At 44.6% G+C, this 15,855-nt stretch overlaps 1 protein-coding gene across 2 annotated transcripts in view; it reads right to left on the bottom strand.

Annotated features, from left to right (window-relative positions):
* MARCHF3 (membrane associated ring-CH-type finger 3) overlaps nt 1-15,855 on the bottom strand; it is a 131,563-nt gene that overhangs the window by 21,276 nt on the left and 94,432 nt on the right. For both annotated transcript variants that reach the window (XM_006213885.2, XM_031673114.2), the window contains 2 exons: nt 12,272-12,515; nt 9,080-9,284 (listed from right to left, as the gene is read on the bottom strand). In XM_006213885.2, coding sequence (XP_006213947.1) covers nt 9,080-9,284; nt 12,272-12,459 — 393 coding nt within the window. In that variant the 5' untranslated portion in view covers nt 12,460-12,515. The remainder of the gene's footprint in view (nt 1-9,079; nt 9,285-12,271; nt 12,516-15,855) is intronic.

The following is a 15,855-nucleotide window of genomic DNA, read 5'->3' as shown; positions in this document are numbered from 1 at the left end:
TATCCATCATGGTGTAAACATATACCCCCAGCTCTGTGATAATGGATGGCAAGAAACGGTTTTTTCCCAGACAATCTCATGGGGTCCCCATCTCTTCACAAATGAAGGCAGGCAGTGATGAGGCCCCACACGGGAAGATACATTCAGTGAACAACAGAGGAGGAATGCAAAGCCGTAAGACCCGATAGGGTCTTTCTTATCTTTCCCCAAATCTGTTGCACCTGTCAAGAATGTCCAGCAAAGAACCGAGGCAATTCTATAAATAATTCAAGAGAAAAGCCTGTGTTTTCCTTCATGAGTGGGAAAACCAGTTCTACCAATCTAATTAGCCAGATGCCGGTCTTCAAAGGAATTCACCTTACAAGTGTGTACAGCCATATGAGGGGTGAACCTTCACGACCTGTTCCTGAAAGGAGGGAGAAGGCTTGGAAGCATTTTGAGTTCATCAGGCTTTGTCATAACATCTCTCCCTTAGGAGAGATCACAGAAGAAATGGATGACATAACCATTTACTGAAATAAAGACTCAAATGCAGAGGCAGAGTAACTAGATGAAAAGGAAAAGAGAAAGGGTATGTCAGGTCCCTTGGAAATGAAGAATGACTCTTCTGGCTTCTAGTAGGGAGGTGTACCTAAGAGCTTTGGTTCCCAACTAGACTTGGGCATCAGAGGCACAGAGGAGGAATGCCGTTGCACCATCCCAGCACTCAATCTGGCACAGTGCGGTTTTTTCCCCTTTGTTTTTCAGAGCAGTTTTAGATTCACAGCAGAATTGAGTGGAGACTACCGAGAGTTCCCCTTATACCCTCTGCCTCCCCCATTATCAACACCCTCCCCTGACAGTGGTCCATTTGTTAGGATCGATGGACCTACATTGACATGATACAATCACCCAAAGTACGTAGTTTACATTGGGTTTCACTCTGGGTGCACATTGTGTGGGTTTGGACAAATAATGCTATGTAGCCACCACTGTGGTATCGTACAGCATAGGTTCACTGCTCTAAAAATCCTCTCTGCTCTACCTATTCAACCCTCCTTCCTCACTAACAGCTCTGGATTTAATAGACGAAGTCAACGTCCGGAGGAGATCAGGGCTTCAATCCACTTTTTTCATTCTCCCCTTTCTGCAGCACATCTAGTCCCTTAGAAATGCTGGTTGTTGGTAAGGAAGCCCTTGTTCTGTGCGTGCTTGTGCCCGGGGGTGTCAGTGAGCGAGGGAGAGAAAATAGCCTTGAGCCAGGAAGGAAGAAGCCAGGTGTGGTGGGAAGTGCACGGACTCAGGGGCCAGAGGGACTTGGATTCTTCTCCTGCCTTCTCCACTTACTAGCCCTGTGGCCGAAGGTATTTAAGATCTCTGAACAACAACAATATCTCAGAGTCTCAGCTTACTCATCTACAAAGTGGGATAGTGTCTGTTAGGGATACCTGAGGCATTCAAAGGAAATGGTTACATAATGTGTATAGCATGTCATATTTTCCCTTTGCCCGGAAATGGTTAAATAATTTAAGAAGAAAACACTCTGGGGTGTGAACATCTTAAGGCTAAAAATAGATGGGCTCCAAGTGAAATTAGTGAACGCCACTGGATCGCAGTGTCATGTCAAGATCTATGCCTAGTCTAGAAAACGTAGTTCTCACCACAGATGAGCAAAGCAGGGTGTTATTCGGTGAACAAGTGACCACTGATCTCCCACTGCCTAACTGAAGATACTTCTCCACTTGGCTCATTCAAATATAATTGTCCATTAGGCAGCATTTAACCATAATCATGTACTGCGCACAGTATTTCACACCATTATTTGTTTAAAAATGTGTAGTCTTTCTCCAGAGTTAAAAGTGTCAGGAGTTGACACTTAAAACTGAAAAGGCAAGAGGAAGGCAGGTAGAGGCCCTCAGCAGGGAGTTTTATGCATATTCTGTGATTCTTTGCATCTGAAGTCTGCACCAGGCCTTATGCAATTTACGTCTCCCTTCAGTTCAACCTGGTGCCTTCTATGTGCACAGGGCAGTTCCCGTGAGCGAGCCGTGCTTTGTTATTTCGGCAGGACTCAGGAGAGAGATGATTACCGGACACAATCATTCGGTGACATTTCACTGCTTCTCCATCAGACCCCACTTTACAAAGCTCTCTTACCAGCTGCCCAGGGACACTTTCACCTCCGCCTCCCCGACTCGCTGAACGCCCACGCTGATGTCTAAATGTCGGCCTTTCAAAGACATGGACCCCTTGGTGGCCAGCCCTACCTGTACTAGCTGTCCTCACGTTTGGACTTAGCTCAGAGAGTCCAGAGTCTTTCAGGATTATCTGTCTCATGTTGTCCACTTCTTGTTCTTGGCCCGATGTGCCTAAGAAAAACCTGGCTGAATTGTCTCCTGTATTTAGACTGCGTGAGGATGACTTAGTGAAGGGGACAGACCTTCTCTCCATGTCTCCTCAAGAGGCCATTCTTTGAAAGGCATATTACTCACAAAACGGTAGCATTCGTTATTTCTAGGTGGAGGATACACACCTGTTTGATATAGTATTCTTTGCCCTCTGTATTTTTTAAAACAGAGTAATTAAAATTAGAAAGTTGTGTGAAACACTTCTTGGTGTTTTACACCTTTGTGCCTTGGCTCCTGGAGGTCCTCAGATGGGGAGAGGCAGAGGGCAGCCACTAGGACCCAGAAAGGGCCTCTTGACAATGTGAATTCTAATTCGTATTTCAACCCAAGTTTACCGCAAGTATGAATACAATTCAAAACAATAGAATTGGTCATGTCATTCTCTTTATGCCCAGAACAGGATTTCCCCTCCAAGTCAGTCTTTTCCCAGCAGTGGTTGGGCTGAAAACCCCGGCACCAGGCAGTTAGCTCCCTTCCATCTGGCATGGCCATGTGAACACTTCGGTTGGCTTGCTTTTTTAATGAAGCGACTTTTAATGAAGCAAGCTGTGAATTTAACAGATACCTTACAACAGCTTCTTTGTCACTAAGCTTTAAGTAATGAAGCAGCTGCCAAATTAGCCACCAGAACCAAGAGAAAAATCCCAGGCTGAACACCCGCAGGATCAGGGACTGCTGGACTTCAGTCAGCAGGCAGGTCATCTCAACTGTTGGACCAAGGATGGGGCCACCAGTCCATGTGGTAGCTGCTGGCCTGCTCAGCAACCTTATGCGAGGTGAAGGAAGTGTTTGGCCAACACTAAGGCACGTGGCAGCGCAAGGTACTTCTCACCACTGTCCATGCTAGTCACCTGTCTCTTGGTGGTTCATATTTCATGGGGTTTTGAACCAGCCATTTCAGCTCACTTACAATGGGGAGTGAAGTCATTAGGTTTAGTCTTTGCTACCCTGGAAGAAAGGTATTGGTAGGAATAAACCACATGGCATTAGAGGACTCTTTTAAAGGTGGGAGAAATCACCCTGTTCTAGAATTTCCAATGTAAATAGTAGGCATGTAATGCAGGAGAGTAAAGAGGGATGGGTGTAAGCAAAAAAAAGGTTTTTTGAATGCCTTCAGGTGAGACATGCTCACGCCAATCCCCCCCTCTCCCGGGGTTGGAAGAAATGGAGCCCACACGTCCCACCTGAAAGCTCTCGAATGTAAAAGCGGGTTAATTCAATAGAGCACACTGTGTGCCTGAATGAGGGTGCCAGTCCGCTGGTTCTGCTGTTTCACTGGTGAGGAGGCCGGTGCTGTGAGAGGAATGATTTGTTTGGGTTCTCACCCAGATGGCTGGCAGCCAGCTGGTTGTCCCACGGTTTTGGGACAGCAGCCCCAGCAGCGACAGTAGCCCTGCGTGGAGAAGTCACTGGCACAGATTTCACTCGGTGGGAGGGCCTGTTGTGTTCTCCATAAAACAGACTCGAAGTCCCTCCGTGTACTCCCTTGCTGGTACGTAATCTTTCCTTTGTCCTTCATGCTACAAGTCCTGACTCTGCTTTGGCGAGGCCCCGGCCTGGAGCAGGTGGGACTGCTGAGATGGAAGAGCTGAGACAGAGCTGGCAAGAAGGGGCCTGATCAGCCCGGGGGACTGAGGGGTGGGAGCCTCTCCTCACTGGTTACAGGACATACTGGGCTGCCATGACTGAAAACCTGATTGAGGACTGATGACTGGATGGGAGCTAGGATTTGCCAGAATCATGGCATTTGTGTGGCTCAAAGCAGTGGTGCTAGTTTGTATTATGTAAGCCCTTGTTTGTGTCTGTCTTCAACTGTAAGGGCAACGGGTCAGTTTCTTTGATTTACAACCACAGGCCCCAAATGCGATATATGGTTGGCAATGGTGGGGCGGTTCTCCACTCATCCATTTATTGAATGAACAGAGTCTCCGTGACTGCCTATCACAGGCTGAGATTCTGGTCCCTCCACCTTGCTTGTTGGCAACGCTCACAAGTTGGAAAGCAGAGGGGAGCTTGCCTGTCTTCCTTGGGGGGAGTGGGTGGTCCTTGTGCCTGGGAAGCTCCTCGAATCAGTTTATATCCCCTATGATGTCATCCCCTAGTTATCCCAATGCTAGAAGGATTTGCCAAGGAAAATGAATATTCTGAAACCAAAAGCTCAGGTTTTTGCTTAAACGAATACATTAAAAATCACAACAAAGCAAATCCCACTACAATGAGTGGAGCAACGTCCCCACCTAAGTCTGACACAAACATAGCACGAGGGTTTCAGAGAAGCCTGAAATCTATTCAGTAGCAAGCGCCAAGGTACTAAGTTGTTTGTCGGCGGCAGCTCACCACTGCTCATCTGGATTCGGTGGATGACACTGAATCCAGAGCACACTTAAAAACTATTTTCCAACAGTGACTTAAAAAGAATAAATGAAAAGTCTGAAAACAAATCCTTTATCCTCATCTCCCGAGCTTTCTATCCCATTATTCTGAGGAACTGATACGTGTGAAAACATTCTCAGTTTCAGTTTAGTTCAGCCTTTGACTCACAGGGAACAGCTTGTAAATCGTTCATACGATTCTTATCAGTCAGCTGGGTCTGTGGAAAGGAAGCAGGAATACAGAAGCCTAATCACTCCCTCTGTGAAAAATCACCTTGTCTCTGATTGGAGGAAGATCAGAGCCGAGGAAGCGTTTCCTGCAGATTTCCACCATTTCCCGGCTGTTTGGTGTTAATCACAGCATTGCTTAGCTGATCTGTTACTTCATGAGTTTCGCGGGCAGGGGTCGGAGTGTTCCTGATACACGTCTTAGGAAGGCCCGCTGGCAGATACTCCCATCACCGGGAGCTGATGTTGCAAGCATGCTATTTGCACAGAGTAAGCTAGGCTTCCTTGGCAAAGTGCGCAGTCAGATCTGCAATCATGGCAATAGGCAGAAGTCAAGGCACACAATTTCGGGAAATTGTGATGTTTTTATTGGTTTGCTGTATTTCACCCTAATAAAAGCATAATATTAGAGTTCAACTACAGAGAGAAATGGGGAAAACTGAAAATGAGCAGGAAGGAGACTATAAAACCACCCGGGCTGGTCATTCAGTGAATCCTTTCATGGTTAGTGATGTCTATTTACTGCATTCTGCCAGGTCAGTATTCTCGGGGCTCATTCATCTGGCAAATTGCCGTAGGTACATCTTCCATCATCAGCAAAAAACACGTAGCCTTCACGAGAGAAGTGCTAGCTGCGTAGGTATGAAATTTATGTGGGTTCTACCTGCTCTTCCTTTTTCACTATGTATAGTTCCAAATGCTTTCCTTCAAGCTTTGCCGAAGCAGACGCAGATCTTATGACTTAATTTGAGCTGGACAATAGAGGAAGTTCACCCACAATTGAATAAACCAGTGTAGCTCTCTTGGGTTGAAACTAGCTCTTGTTATACAAGCAACAGCCAGAAAATATTCAGGGTATAAAATTGGCAATGAACTTAAAAGACTAAAAGATTTAGTCTGGCTTCGTAGGCAGGTAGGTAAGTAGATACACACAAGCAACTGACTGCAGTGTAATTTACTTGCCATACAATGTACTCATTTTAAGTGTAGAATGTGGTTTTTTGCACAAGAACTTGAGCCTTATAGAGACCACAGAGATCACAGAGAGCGCCTAGCTCACCCTCCTCTGTACTGCAGCTCAGAGAAACTGAGCCACGCCACCCAGGGGTCAGTGGTAAGTGGAGAGGTGATGCCCGGTTTGGAGAAGCTAATAAACACAGCCTGTTGATTTGATCTCCCTTTTGCTGGGATGGGGGAAGAAAGACTTCATGAAGCAGCCTGTGTACAGGCAACAGCTCAGGGTTCTGTTAAAAATGAACATCCAACTGTTGGCTGCAGAGAGTGTAGGAAAGACATGAAGGAGAAGTGTCTTCAGAACATAGTATGAGGAAGATGAAGGCTTATGCAGAACGAAGGCTGAGAGTTTCCTAAAGATGGGAGTCTGATGTGTTAAAGCAATTCTGACCGATGTAATGTCTGGAGGCTGACAATTAAAATTTATAAATGACTTTTTCAACTGCTTCCTCTAGCAATGGGAGTTGTTATTATCACATCGATTTTGAAATTAAACGTGAGGGAATTTTCTTGATTTAATGAGAAGGCAGATCCAACTGGTAAATAAAGTAATGATTAAAGCAATTAAAAGAGTGAAAATGAGAAATAAACAATCCTCCTAATGTTCAACCCAAAGAGGCAGGTTTTGCTGATTTACTAAAAAAGATTCATCTTTATCTTGGGGTAAACATATTGAGAAGCAATGCTCACCCTGAATAAATCTTTGGGAAGAGGAGAAAAGTCAATTAGTAATGTCATTTGTTTAAAAATCTGCCTGCACCTGGTTCTCATTTGTCCTCCAGCTGAGAAACAAAAGACAACTTCTTTTTATTGCTTGTGGTCAAACAGCAAGTTCATTTCGCCATGGGATGATCAAACGGCCAGCCTCCCCAGCTTGAGAAGGTCTGCCTTTCGCTTTCAACTTGTTCAATCATCATTAACTCTGAAAAATGTCACATTCCATTTGTGCAATGAAAATTTCACCACCAGTGACCGTTTGGGTGAAGTTTTTGTAGGCTTGGCCCTAAATCTTGCAGAGCACCTCACACATTCTCAAGGTCATTTGCCTTGTTTTCTCATTTAATGACAGTTGCCTAGGATGCTGGACACTGTCTACAGTCCGACACCAGCAGCTCTTGAGAAACCTCTGTGTCAGAGTACGTGGCCCTCCCTGAGACTCAAAGGGTTCGCTGGGCGATTTGACGCATGCATGTTATCTGACATGCATGCACACACCTACCCGCCTTTGTTATCTATTCTGCACACACACGCTGGGGTTTTTAACCAAGCAAAAATAAAAGTCTTCTTTACTTGGGGAGATACTAGTAATATAGACCACTGGATGCAGTCCATTCAAAGCAGGGTTTTCTTACCCTGGGAAGCCAGCTTCCCTGAAAGAAGCTGCAAAATCAACTTGGGGAGGTTTCAAACGTTTCTGGAAAGGAGAAATAGGCTGCTTTTTAACTTTTGCCATTGGGCTAGGAAATCTTCGCCTCCTTTGTTTATTATTTAATTATATTTCCCCCCTGCACAGAAGTTCTGAAATGTGAATCCCAATGAACCTGGCATAGGGCCAAATCCCTCATGGCACGCTACAAAGATGAATTTCTGAAAGCGGATGCCAACCAGCAAGATGCCTACATTAGCTGGTCACTTGATCCAGAGTCTTAAAAAAAAAAAAAGCATAGAGTTTATTGGGGCAAGTCAAATAAATGTTGTGCCATTTGGCAAGCAAATCATAGCTAAAACAGGCCCCAGTTACAGGTCCTGATTACATTTTCAAGGTCAAAACCAAGAGCTCTCTAGAGCCTTAGTGCACAGGCGCTAACACACCGTTGTAAATAGTCTCCAAGAATGGCTTCTTGATTTCCAGCTCTAGTTTAATGCTGAAGTTCCACTGGGTCAGTTGCTGAAATAAGGAGGTTATCAGCCCGCCTGGGTTATAGGCACACTGTTCTGGTTTCTTTCAGCCAGCACTGATTCATGATATACTAGAATATTTTTTGTTGCCAATATCCAAGTTTTTGATTGACTGGAAGTTGAGGGGTAGGAGAGAAAGCAAAAGTAACCTAACAATTTTTTCCAATTCCCCTGGCTAATACAAGACCAGACCCTGTGTCTAAAGAAGAATCATGTGGCCCCTAAAAGAGGAAAGGGAATGTCCTGCCATTTTAATGCCTGGGTTGACAGCCTCCCTTTTAAGAAAAGAGATTCCAATACTAGGTTATTAGCTGAAAAAAGCTTACATATAATTTCCTAGGAAAGACTTTTTTTATTCAAATGCTTGTATATGTAGCTCGTATTATAAGTGTTTTATAAATATTAACTCATTTAATTCTCATAGTAATTGCAAGAGGTGAAGGAGCTTACCCAGGGTCAGAGAACTATTCAAACCCAGGAATTCCAGGTCTATATCCATTATACCAGGCAGCCATGTTTCGTCACAAAGACCTCTCAGAATTTGCAACCCAAATGCCCATTTATCTGTTGCTTCAAGATGGGCAGATGGTGTGCAAAGAGAAAAGTGTTTGATCTGTTGGCTCCACGTCACCGGAATGGAAAAGTGGAGATCAAGTCCCGAAACTTGCCCTTTCTCCTCATACTGATTTCTTTCTTTTCTTTTTAAATGAAGTATAGTTGATTTATAATGAAATACAGTTGATTTGCAATGCTGTGTGAGTTTCTGGTGTACAGCATAGTGATTCCGTTTTATATGCATTTTTTTTCATTATAGGTTATGATAAGATATTGAATGTAGTTCTCTGGGCTATACATTAGGACCTTGTTGTTTATCTGTTTAACATATAGTAGTTTGTATCCGCTAATCCCAGACTCCTAATTTATCCCTCCCCTTTGCCCACCAACACTGATTTCTTCTATTCTCTCATCTCCACCTTGTGGAGGTCACCTTTCTACTGCTGGCTCCTGAGTGCTCACTCTGTATGTGTCACACACACACACACACACACACACACACACACACACACAGAGCTATTACTGTGCTTCAGTGAAGCTGCACAGGGTTTGTGATCTGGACATAAAAGCAAACATCATTTGCTCATTAGAGCTAAGTTTTCAAGACGTGCCCCAATTACTGACCTCCACTAACGGCCTGGGTTTGCGCTCGACTGCAAACTTGAAGTGGCAGAGTTCACAGTAGCTGGTGTTTGAGGATGACAGCCAGTGCTCCAGGCAGCTCCGATGAATTGTCCCCAAGGTCCCTGTACATTCACATGGAGAGAGCAAGTCCTCTTGGCTGCTGCCCTCGTGGCAGATCCTGCACATCGGCCGGTCATTGAAGGGGCTGCAAGAAAAGGAGGGGCACCAGCTGGTCACTGGGCTGGAAACCACTGCCACACCATGGTCCTCTGGCTCTGTGTCCTTTGAGCCCTTCCCCATGGCAGCTGCTCAGAACAGACAGGTGTCTGTTTTTAAAACCCGAGATCTACGCTGGCATTCGGAAGCGGGGGCCAGAGTCCCTGGGCACATACTTTTGCCAATACAAAGAAATACGGGATCACCAATATCACAGCAGGCGGGCCCAGGGCCATAAACGAGTAAAAAGGAGCAACGTGTTAATTTTCCCTTGGACATCGACGTAGTTCAGGCAAACTCCCCATCAAAAAATGAAAATCATCTCTTGCCTTTATGAAATTATTTTGAAATGGCACCAGTTGTGGTTTCTAGACAAATTAGGTCTTTTGAACCAGGCTGGGACATTTGTAAATAACCAGAGTTTCCTCTCTTCTATCCTTTCAGTGGGATGAGAGAATGGGGACGGAAACGGACTGGCAGCCAACTCTGAAGCCGCTGCACAGAACTGCAGTGTGAGCAGAGCACAGAGCTGGGGCGGGTCAGTCCTTGGAGCTTTCCTGGGATGCTCTTCGGATTGCTGAGGACACCATGCTGAGGGAGTAAAGGTATGTCCCATCAAGGTGGCCTCAGTCTAGAGCTTGGCTGTTAACGTGGAAATACCGCCCCTGCAGTTCCGTGAGGGCACACAGTATAGTGGATCACGAGGCAGGCTCTGGAGTCCAGCCGCTTGGGCTCAAACCCCAGCTCTCCTGCTCACAGGCTGGCTAACTGTGGGTGAGTAATGTCATCTGTCTGGACTTTAGTTTCCTCATCTCTATAATGGGTACAGAGAACAGTGTCTTTCTCATATGGCAACTGTGAGGATGAGAAAAGATAGTCCAGATTAGAAGCTTAGAAGAGGAACCGGCACATAGTAAATGCCTAGTTAATGCTAACTATTTTTACTTGTAGAAAAACTCAGGTTGAGGAAAATCAAATAACATGGCCCTCATCACAGAAGTCAGTGGCCAATGGAAGGCTCAAACTAGGATGAGCTCTTGTCTCAGTGGACTCTATGTCCTATGAGAGGACTATCCCTTTTGGATCAATGTCATCTTATATTGCTAGAGGTCTTTTACTGGGTAATAGATTTTAAAATGTCATCATTGTATGCGAAAACCCAAGGACCAGCCTCTGTACCCACCCTCCCCTGCCTCTTCCCGTCCCCCAAAGATGACAGTAACCCAGGTTCACGCCCACCACTCTCTCTGAGTCCATCTTTGGTCCAAATGAAAACAGCCATGGAAACACTACTGTTTCCCAAAGGCCTTTCTGGGGATGATCCTGGGAATGTGTGAAGGCTAAAATGGGATTAAAAGAGGAAAAGATCTCCTTCCCACTTGCCAAAAGACCCCATCATGCTCAGGGGTGGGAAAAGAGAGTTTAAAGAGCTGACTTTTTCCTCTCATTATTCCTGGTAACCATCATTCACATTGAGCCAAATGAATGTACAATTATTTATTAAAAAAGGGAAAAAACCAAACCTCTGGTTTACATTACTACATGGTAGGCAAACATGCAAATATGCCACACACACACACACACACACACACACACACACACACACACACTGGCTCACAGGTCTGTCATTTCAGCTCTGCAATCTGTCCTTCCTGAACACATGAGGTATTTGAAGGCTCAGGGGTGACGGGGGCAGAAGCAGTTACCTGTCTCAGTTCACAGATGAGCAATGATGCTCACTGCCTCATTGTACTTTGAGTCCTAACCAATTGTTAGAAGATTTTTCAGAGGTGAAAAAATATAGACTTTTTTCCCCTCTGTTTCTTCCCTTTGCCATAGCTGCACAGATTGAAAGTAGAAAGCACATGGACAGTGTTTACAACATGCATGGGTGTGTGAGTCTCTGTCTGGTGGCCACCACATCCAGGTGGGGGGCGACAGAGCATGCGGTGCTGTCACCAGGAGCCCGGCTGCGGAGGCACGTATGGATCGGTGGGCCTGTGTCTGCACCTGAGGGGTTGGCTGAATTGATCAGACCAAGGTAAGCAGTCAAGGCCTAAGTGGCTGACCCACAGTTTTGGGGCTGGAAGTGTCAGTGCTGAAACCAGCCGGCAAGAACTGTACTGAAATACATTTTCCATTCGTAAGTCAAAGTCCCACTTATCCATTCTGAAAGGAAGCTGCAGAAGCCACGGAGCACCTATGGGCTGTGCAGCCTGTAGCTCCCAACCTGCCACTGGGCAGCAAGAGCATCGGGGAGACCTCCAGGGACAAAGTGCTGTTGGCTGGGATAAGCCGTCTCTGGGCTGCTCAGAGCCTTCAGCCTGGCTCTGGCTCATCACCCAGGGAAGACAAGCCGTGGGAGTTTTAACAGTAGAACTTCTCAGGGCAGAGTGTGTACGAAGGATCATGAGTGGGATGTATGGGGACTGATGCGGGGGGCATCAGAAGAGGCCCCCAGGTGGAGATGTGCCAGAGAGGAGACAGCCCCAGGAAATAGCCCTGGACAGGCCGTCATCACTAGGTGCTGATTAGCATGCACACCAGCATGTCACTTCCAAAGTTTTGCCCATGTAATCAGTCACTTTGGCTCAGTAGCCTGAAATCAGAGTAATCCTTCTTTCTGTTCTAACAAAGGGCTTCTCTGGCTAGCACCTGGTGACAACAAGAATGTAATTACCGTAGCAGTGCCGAAATAACAAATGTAAAGCAAGCGACCCTGTGTCTTGTGGGGTCCTTCCCCGTCCGGCTATCTGCAAGTGTGACTCTAAGTGGAAAACGCGATAATGTGAATTTTAGCTTTTACTCCATTGCTATAGAAACGGCGATGACAGAACTTGCGTGGTTTTTTTACCCAGTACCTCCTCTCACCTGACACAAAGACCTGAGCACTAATTACATTCCCTTTAGCATTTCCCGTCTAACAGAATCCTCTGGCTCGATTACAGATTTATTGATTTTTAATTGTGGTACTACCTCTGGGTGGCGAGGGTCCGCACTACTGTTGACAGCAGTTGCCCGTCCTTGGCTGAAACTTGCATGACATACTGCGGCTGCCCATTCACTAGGCTGCCACAGTCCTCCACAGTCTTCACCACGGGCGCGGCTGAGCTGGTGCAGTCGGGCAGCACTTCGGGCAGGTGACTGCAGCGGCTGGTTGTCATGGTAACAGACAGCAATTACTCTGCTAATGTCTTCCACATTCATACAGGATTTCCATCTAAGAGAGATCAGAAAACAGTTGACTTGGGCAGGGTGGTTCATAGAAAATGGAGAATTACTGGCCACCATCATCATGTCATTATTTAATATGAATAACAGAGGTAGCCCAGATGTGGCATATTATCTTGTTACTGTTTAATACACGTGTCCACACGGAGCCCACGAGAAACAGTGGACGTGGTTATGAACAAGGCAGCGAGCGTGTTGGTACACATAAACATTTAGGATTGGAGAGGGGAGGGAATGATAGCTCTGAAGCCTGATCTGAAGAGGAGGTAAGCAGTTCTCTTGCTCTGGGCCAGAGAAGCAGTAAGTCTGTTGACACTCTCTCAAAGTTTATTAGAATCATTATTACAACCATTTGCAACTATTTTTGTTCTTGTAAGAAATTTATACTCCATGCAGCTTCTTTCTGAGACACTAAGATTTAAAAGAGAGAGAGAAAGAAAGGAAAAAAGAAGGAAGGAAAGAAAGAAAAAAAGGAAGGAAGGAAAAAAGAAATAAAGAAAGAGAAAGGAAGAAAGAAAGAACCCTGAATTTGGCCAAGTAACACCTTTTTGGGCAACATTTGCCAAAGATGAATCACTCAGTTAATGTACCACCTTCATGACTTTTGCCATATGTGTGCCGTAATAAAATTATCTACTTAATGTGTCTTGAAAATGAACTTCCTTAAAAAACTTAACCTAGTTTACTCACGGACAGAAAACAAACTGTTGTTACCAGGCGGGGAAATGTAGTGGGAGGGATAGATTAGGAGTTTAGGATTAACAGATACACATTACTATATTTAAATTGATAAACAAGGATCTATTGTATAGCACAGGGAACTATTTTCAATTTCTTGTAATGAGCTGTAGTAGAAAAGAAACAGAAAAAAAATATATAGGTAAAAAGAAAATTTATTTTAGCCTTGTCTTCAATAAAGTTATTCAGGAGATGACAAGTTTGATGAGCTTGTTACATATATTTTTAATGAACATTACAATCAGTGCATTAATATTAAGTTTTTGCTTTTTTGTGTGCTACCTATAATCCAAGGACACCGCGTCATCATAGGGGAACGCATTGGTAGATACAAGCAACTGATGAATGAGATCTCTGCCACCTTATTAAGAATTCTTAATAAGGGCCTTACCTCCCTAACACATAGTCTATCATAGTCTGCAAGAAGTTCTGCTCCGGATCTGTGGGGTAGAGGCTTGAACTTGACCTCAAGTTCAAAGCATTCAGACACACTGGAGTGAGGAACCCTACATCCAAAATAGATCTGCATGTGAGGACATACAAGAAATAGAGGACTAAGGAGGCAAGAATATACAATGGAATAAAGACAGTCTCTTCAGCAAATGGTGTTGGGAAAACTGGACAGCAGCATGTAAAACAATGAAGCTAGAACACACCCTTACACCATATACAAAAATCAACTCAAAATGGATTAAAGACTTAAACATAAGACAAGATACAATAAATCTCCTAGAGGAAAACATAGGCAAAACATTATCTGACATGCATTTCAAAAATTTTCTCCTAGAAGAAATAAAAGCAAGAATAAACAAATGGGACCTAATGAAACTTACAAGCTTCTGCACAGCAAAGGAAACCAGAAATAAAACAAGAAGAAAACCTACGGAATGGGAGAAAATTTTTGCAAGTGAAACCGACAAAGGCTTGATCTCCAAAATATATAAGCAGCTCATACGACTCAATAAGAAAAAAATAAACAATCCAATCCAAAAATGGGCAGAAGACCTAAACAAGCAATTCTCCAAGGAAGACATACAAATGATCAAAAAGCACATGAAAAAATGCTCAATATCACTAATTATCAGAGAAATGCAAATCAAAACTACAATGAGGTATCACCTCACACCAGTCAGAATGGCTGTCATTCAAAAATCCACAAATGACAAATGCTGGAGAGGCTGTGGAGAAAGGGGAACCCTCCTACACTGCTGGTGGGAATGCAGTTTGGTGAAGCCACTATGGAAAACAGTGTGGAGATTCCTCAAAAGACTAGGAATAGAATTACCATATGACCCAGGAATCCCACTCCTGGGCTTGTATCCAGAAGGAAATCTACGTCAGGATGACACCTGCACCCCAATGTTCATAGCAGCACTATTTACAATAGCCAAAACATGGAAACAGCCTAAATGTCCATCAACAGGTGACTGGATAAAGAAGAGGTTGTATATTTATACAGTGGAATACTACTCAGCCATAAAAACCGACAACATAATGCCATTTGCAGCAACATGGATGCTCCTGGAGAATGTCATTCTAAGTGAAGTAAGCCAGAAAGAGAAAGAAAAATACCATATGAGATCGCTCATATGTGGAATCTAAAAAACAAAAACAAAAACAAACAAACAAAAACAAAGCATAAATACAGGACAGAAATAGACTCATGGACAGAGAAAACAGACTTGTGGTTACCAGGGGGTTAGAGGGTGGGAAGGGATAGACTGGGATTTCAAAATTGTAGAATAGATAAACAAGATTACACTGTATAGCACAGGGAAATATACACAAAATGTTATGATAACTCACAGAGAAAAAAATGTGACGAGTGTGTATATGTCCATGAATGACTGAAAAATTGTGCTTAACACGAATTTGACACAACAGTGTAAAATGATTATAAATCAATAAAAAATGTTAAAATAAAAAAAAAAAGAAATAGAGGACTTGATAGAAACTCACAGGAGGAATTCTTTATGTGAGAGGACACAGTTTCATGGTCTACACAGGCTGCCTCTGCCCAGCCTGCTCACTCACGTCAAGCTCCTGAGGCTGGCATGGCCTGGACCAGTAGACAGCAGCAGGACTGGTGGACAGACTGAGTTCTTGTCAATAACCAGTCTGGGTGGTCAAGGCCCGGAGTCTAAATAAATCTGCCCCAACCCTAAGAGGATTTTTGGAATTCCTCAAAGGGTTTTTTTTTTTTTCCCAAATATTTGTCCCTATTTATCACATTTTACTTGATTCCTTCAGCTCTGGAAAATAGGATCTTCCCAACTTCCAGAACAATGTGCATCAACTGGACATTCTCAGGAGGAGAATGCAATGTTTCCAGGTGACCTCAAGCTGACACCGTCCCAGCCGACAAGCACATATCAAGCAGGCCTGACCATCAGAGCCAGTTGGATGGGAACGGAATCCCCTCCTTCCGGATGAGGTGTCTGGCTGGCCTCGCTCCAGTGTGCTCCCTTTCCTTTCCTCCTTGGCTGCCTCTAGTCCTCCCAGTGTCTGCGGTCTGGCCTCTCCCAGGGGCCCTTTGGAACCCAGCAATGGGGAAAGGGGTGGACACCAGCCCTGATCTGGAGCCTGATGTG

Source organism: Vicugna pacos, chromosome 3 (assembly GCF_048564905.1).
Source record: "Vicugna pacos chromosome 3, VicPac4, whole genome shotgun sequence".
Lineage (NCBI taxonomy): Eukaryota > Metazoa > Chordata > Mammalia > Artiodactyla > Camelidae > Vicugna > Vicugna pacos.
Note: the sequence above shows the minus strand (reverse complement) of the source record. Positions and strands in the feature narration are given on the sequence as shown.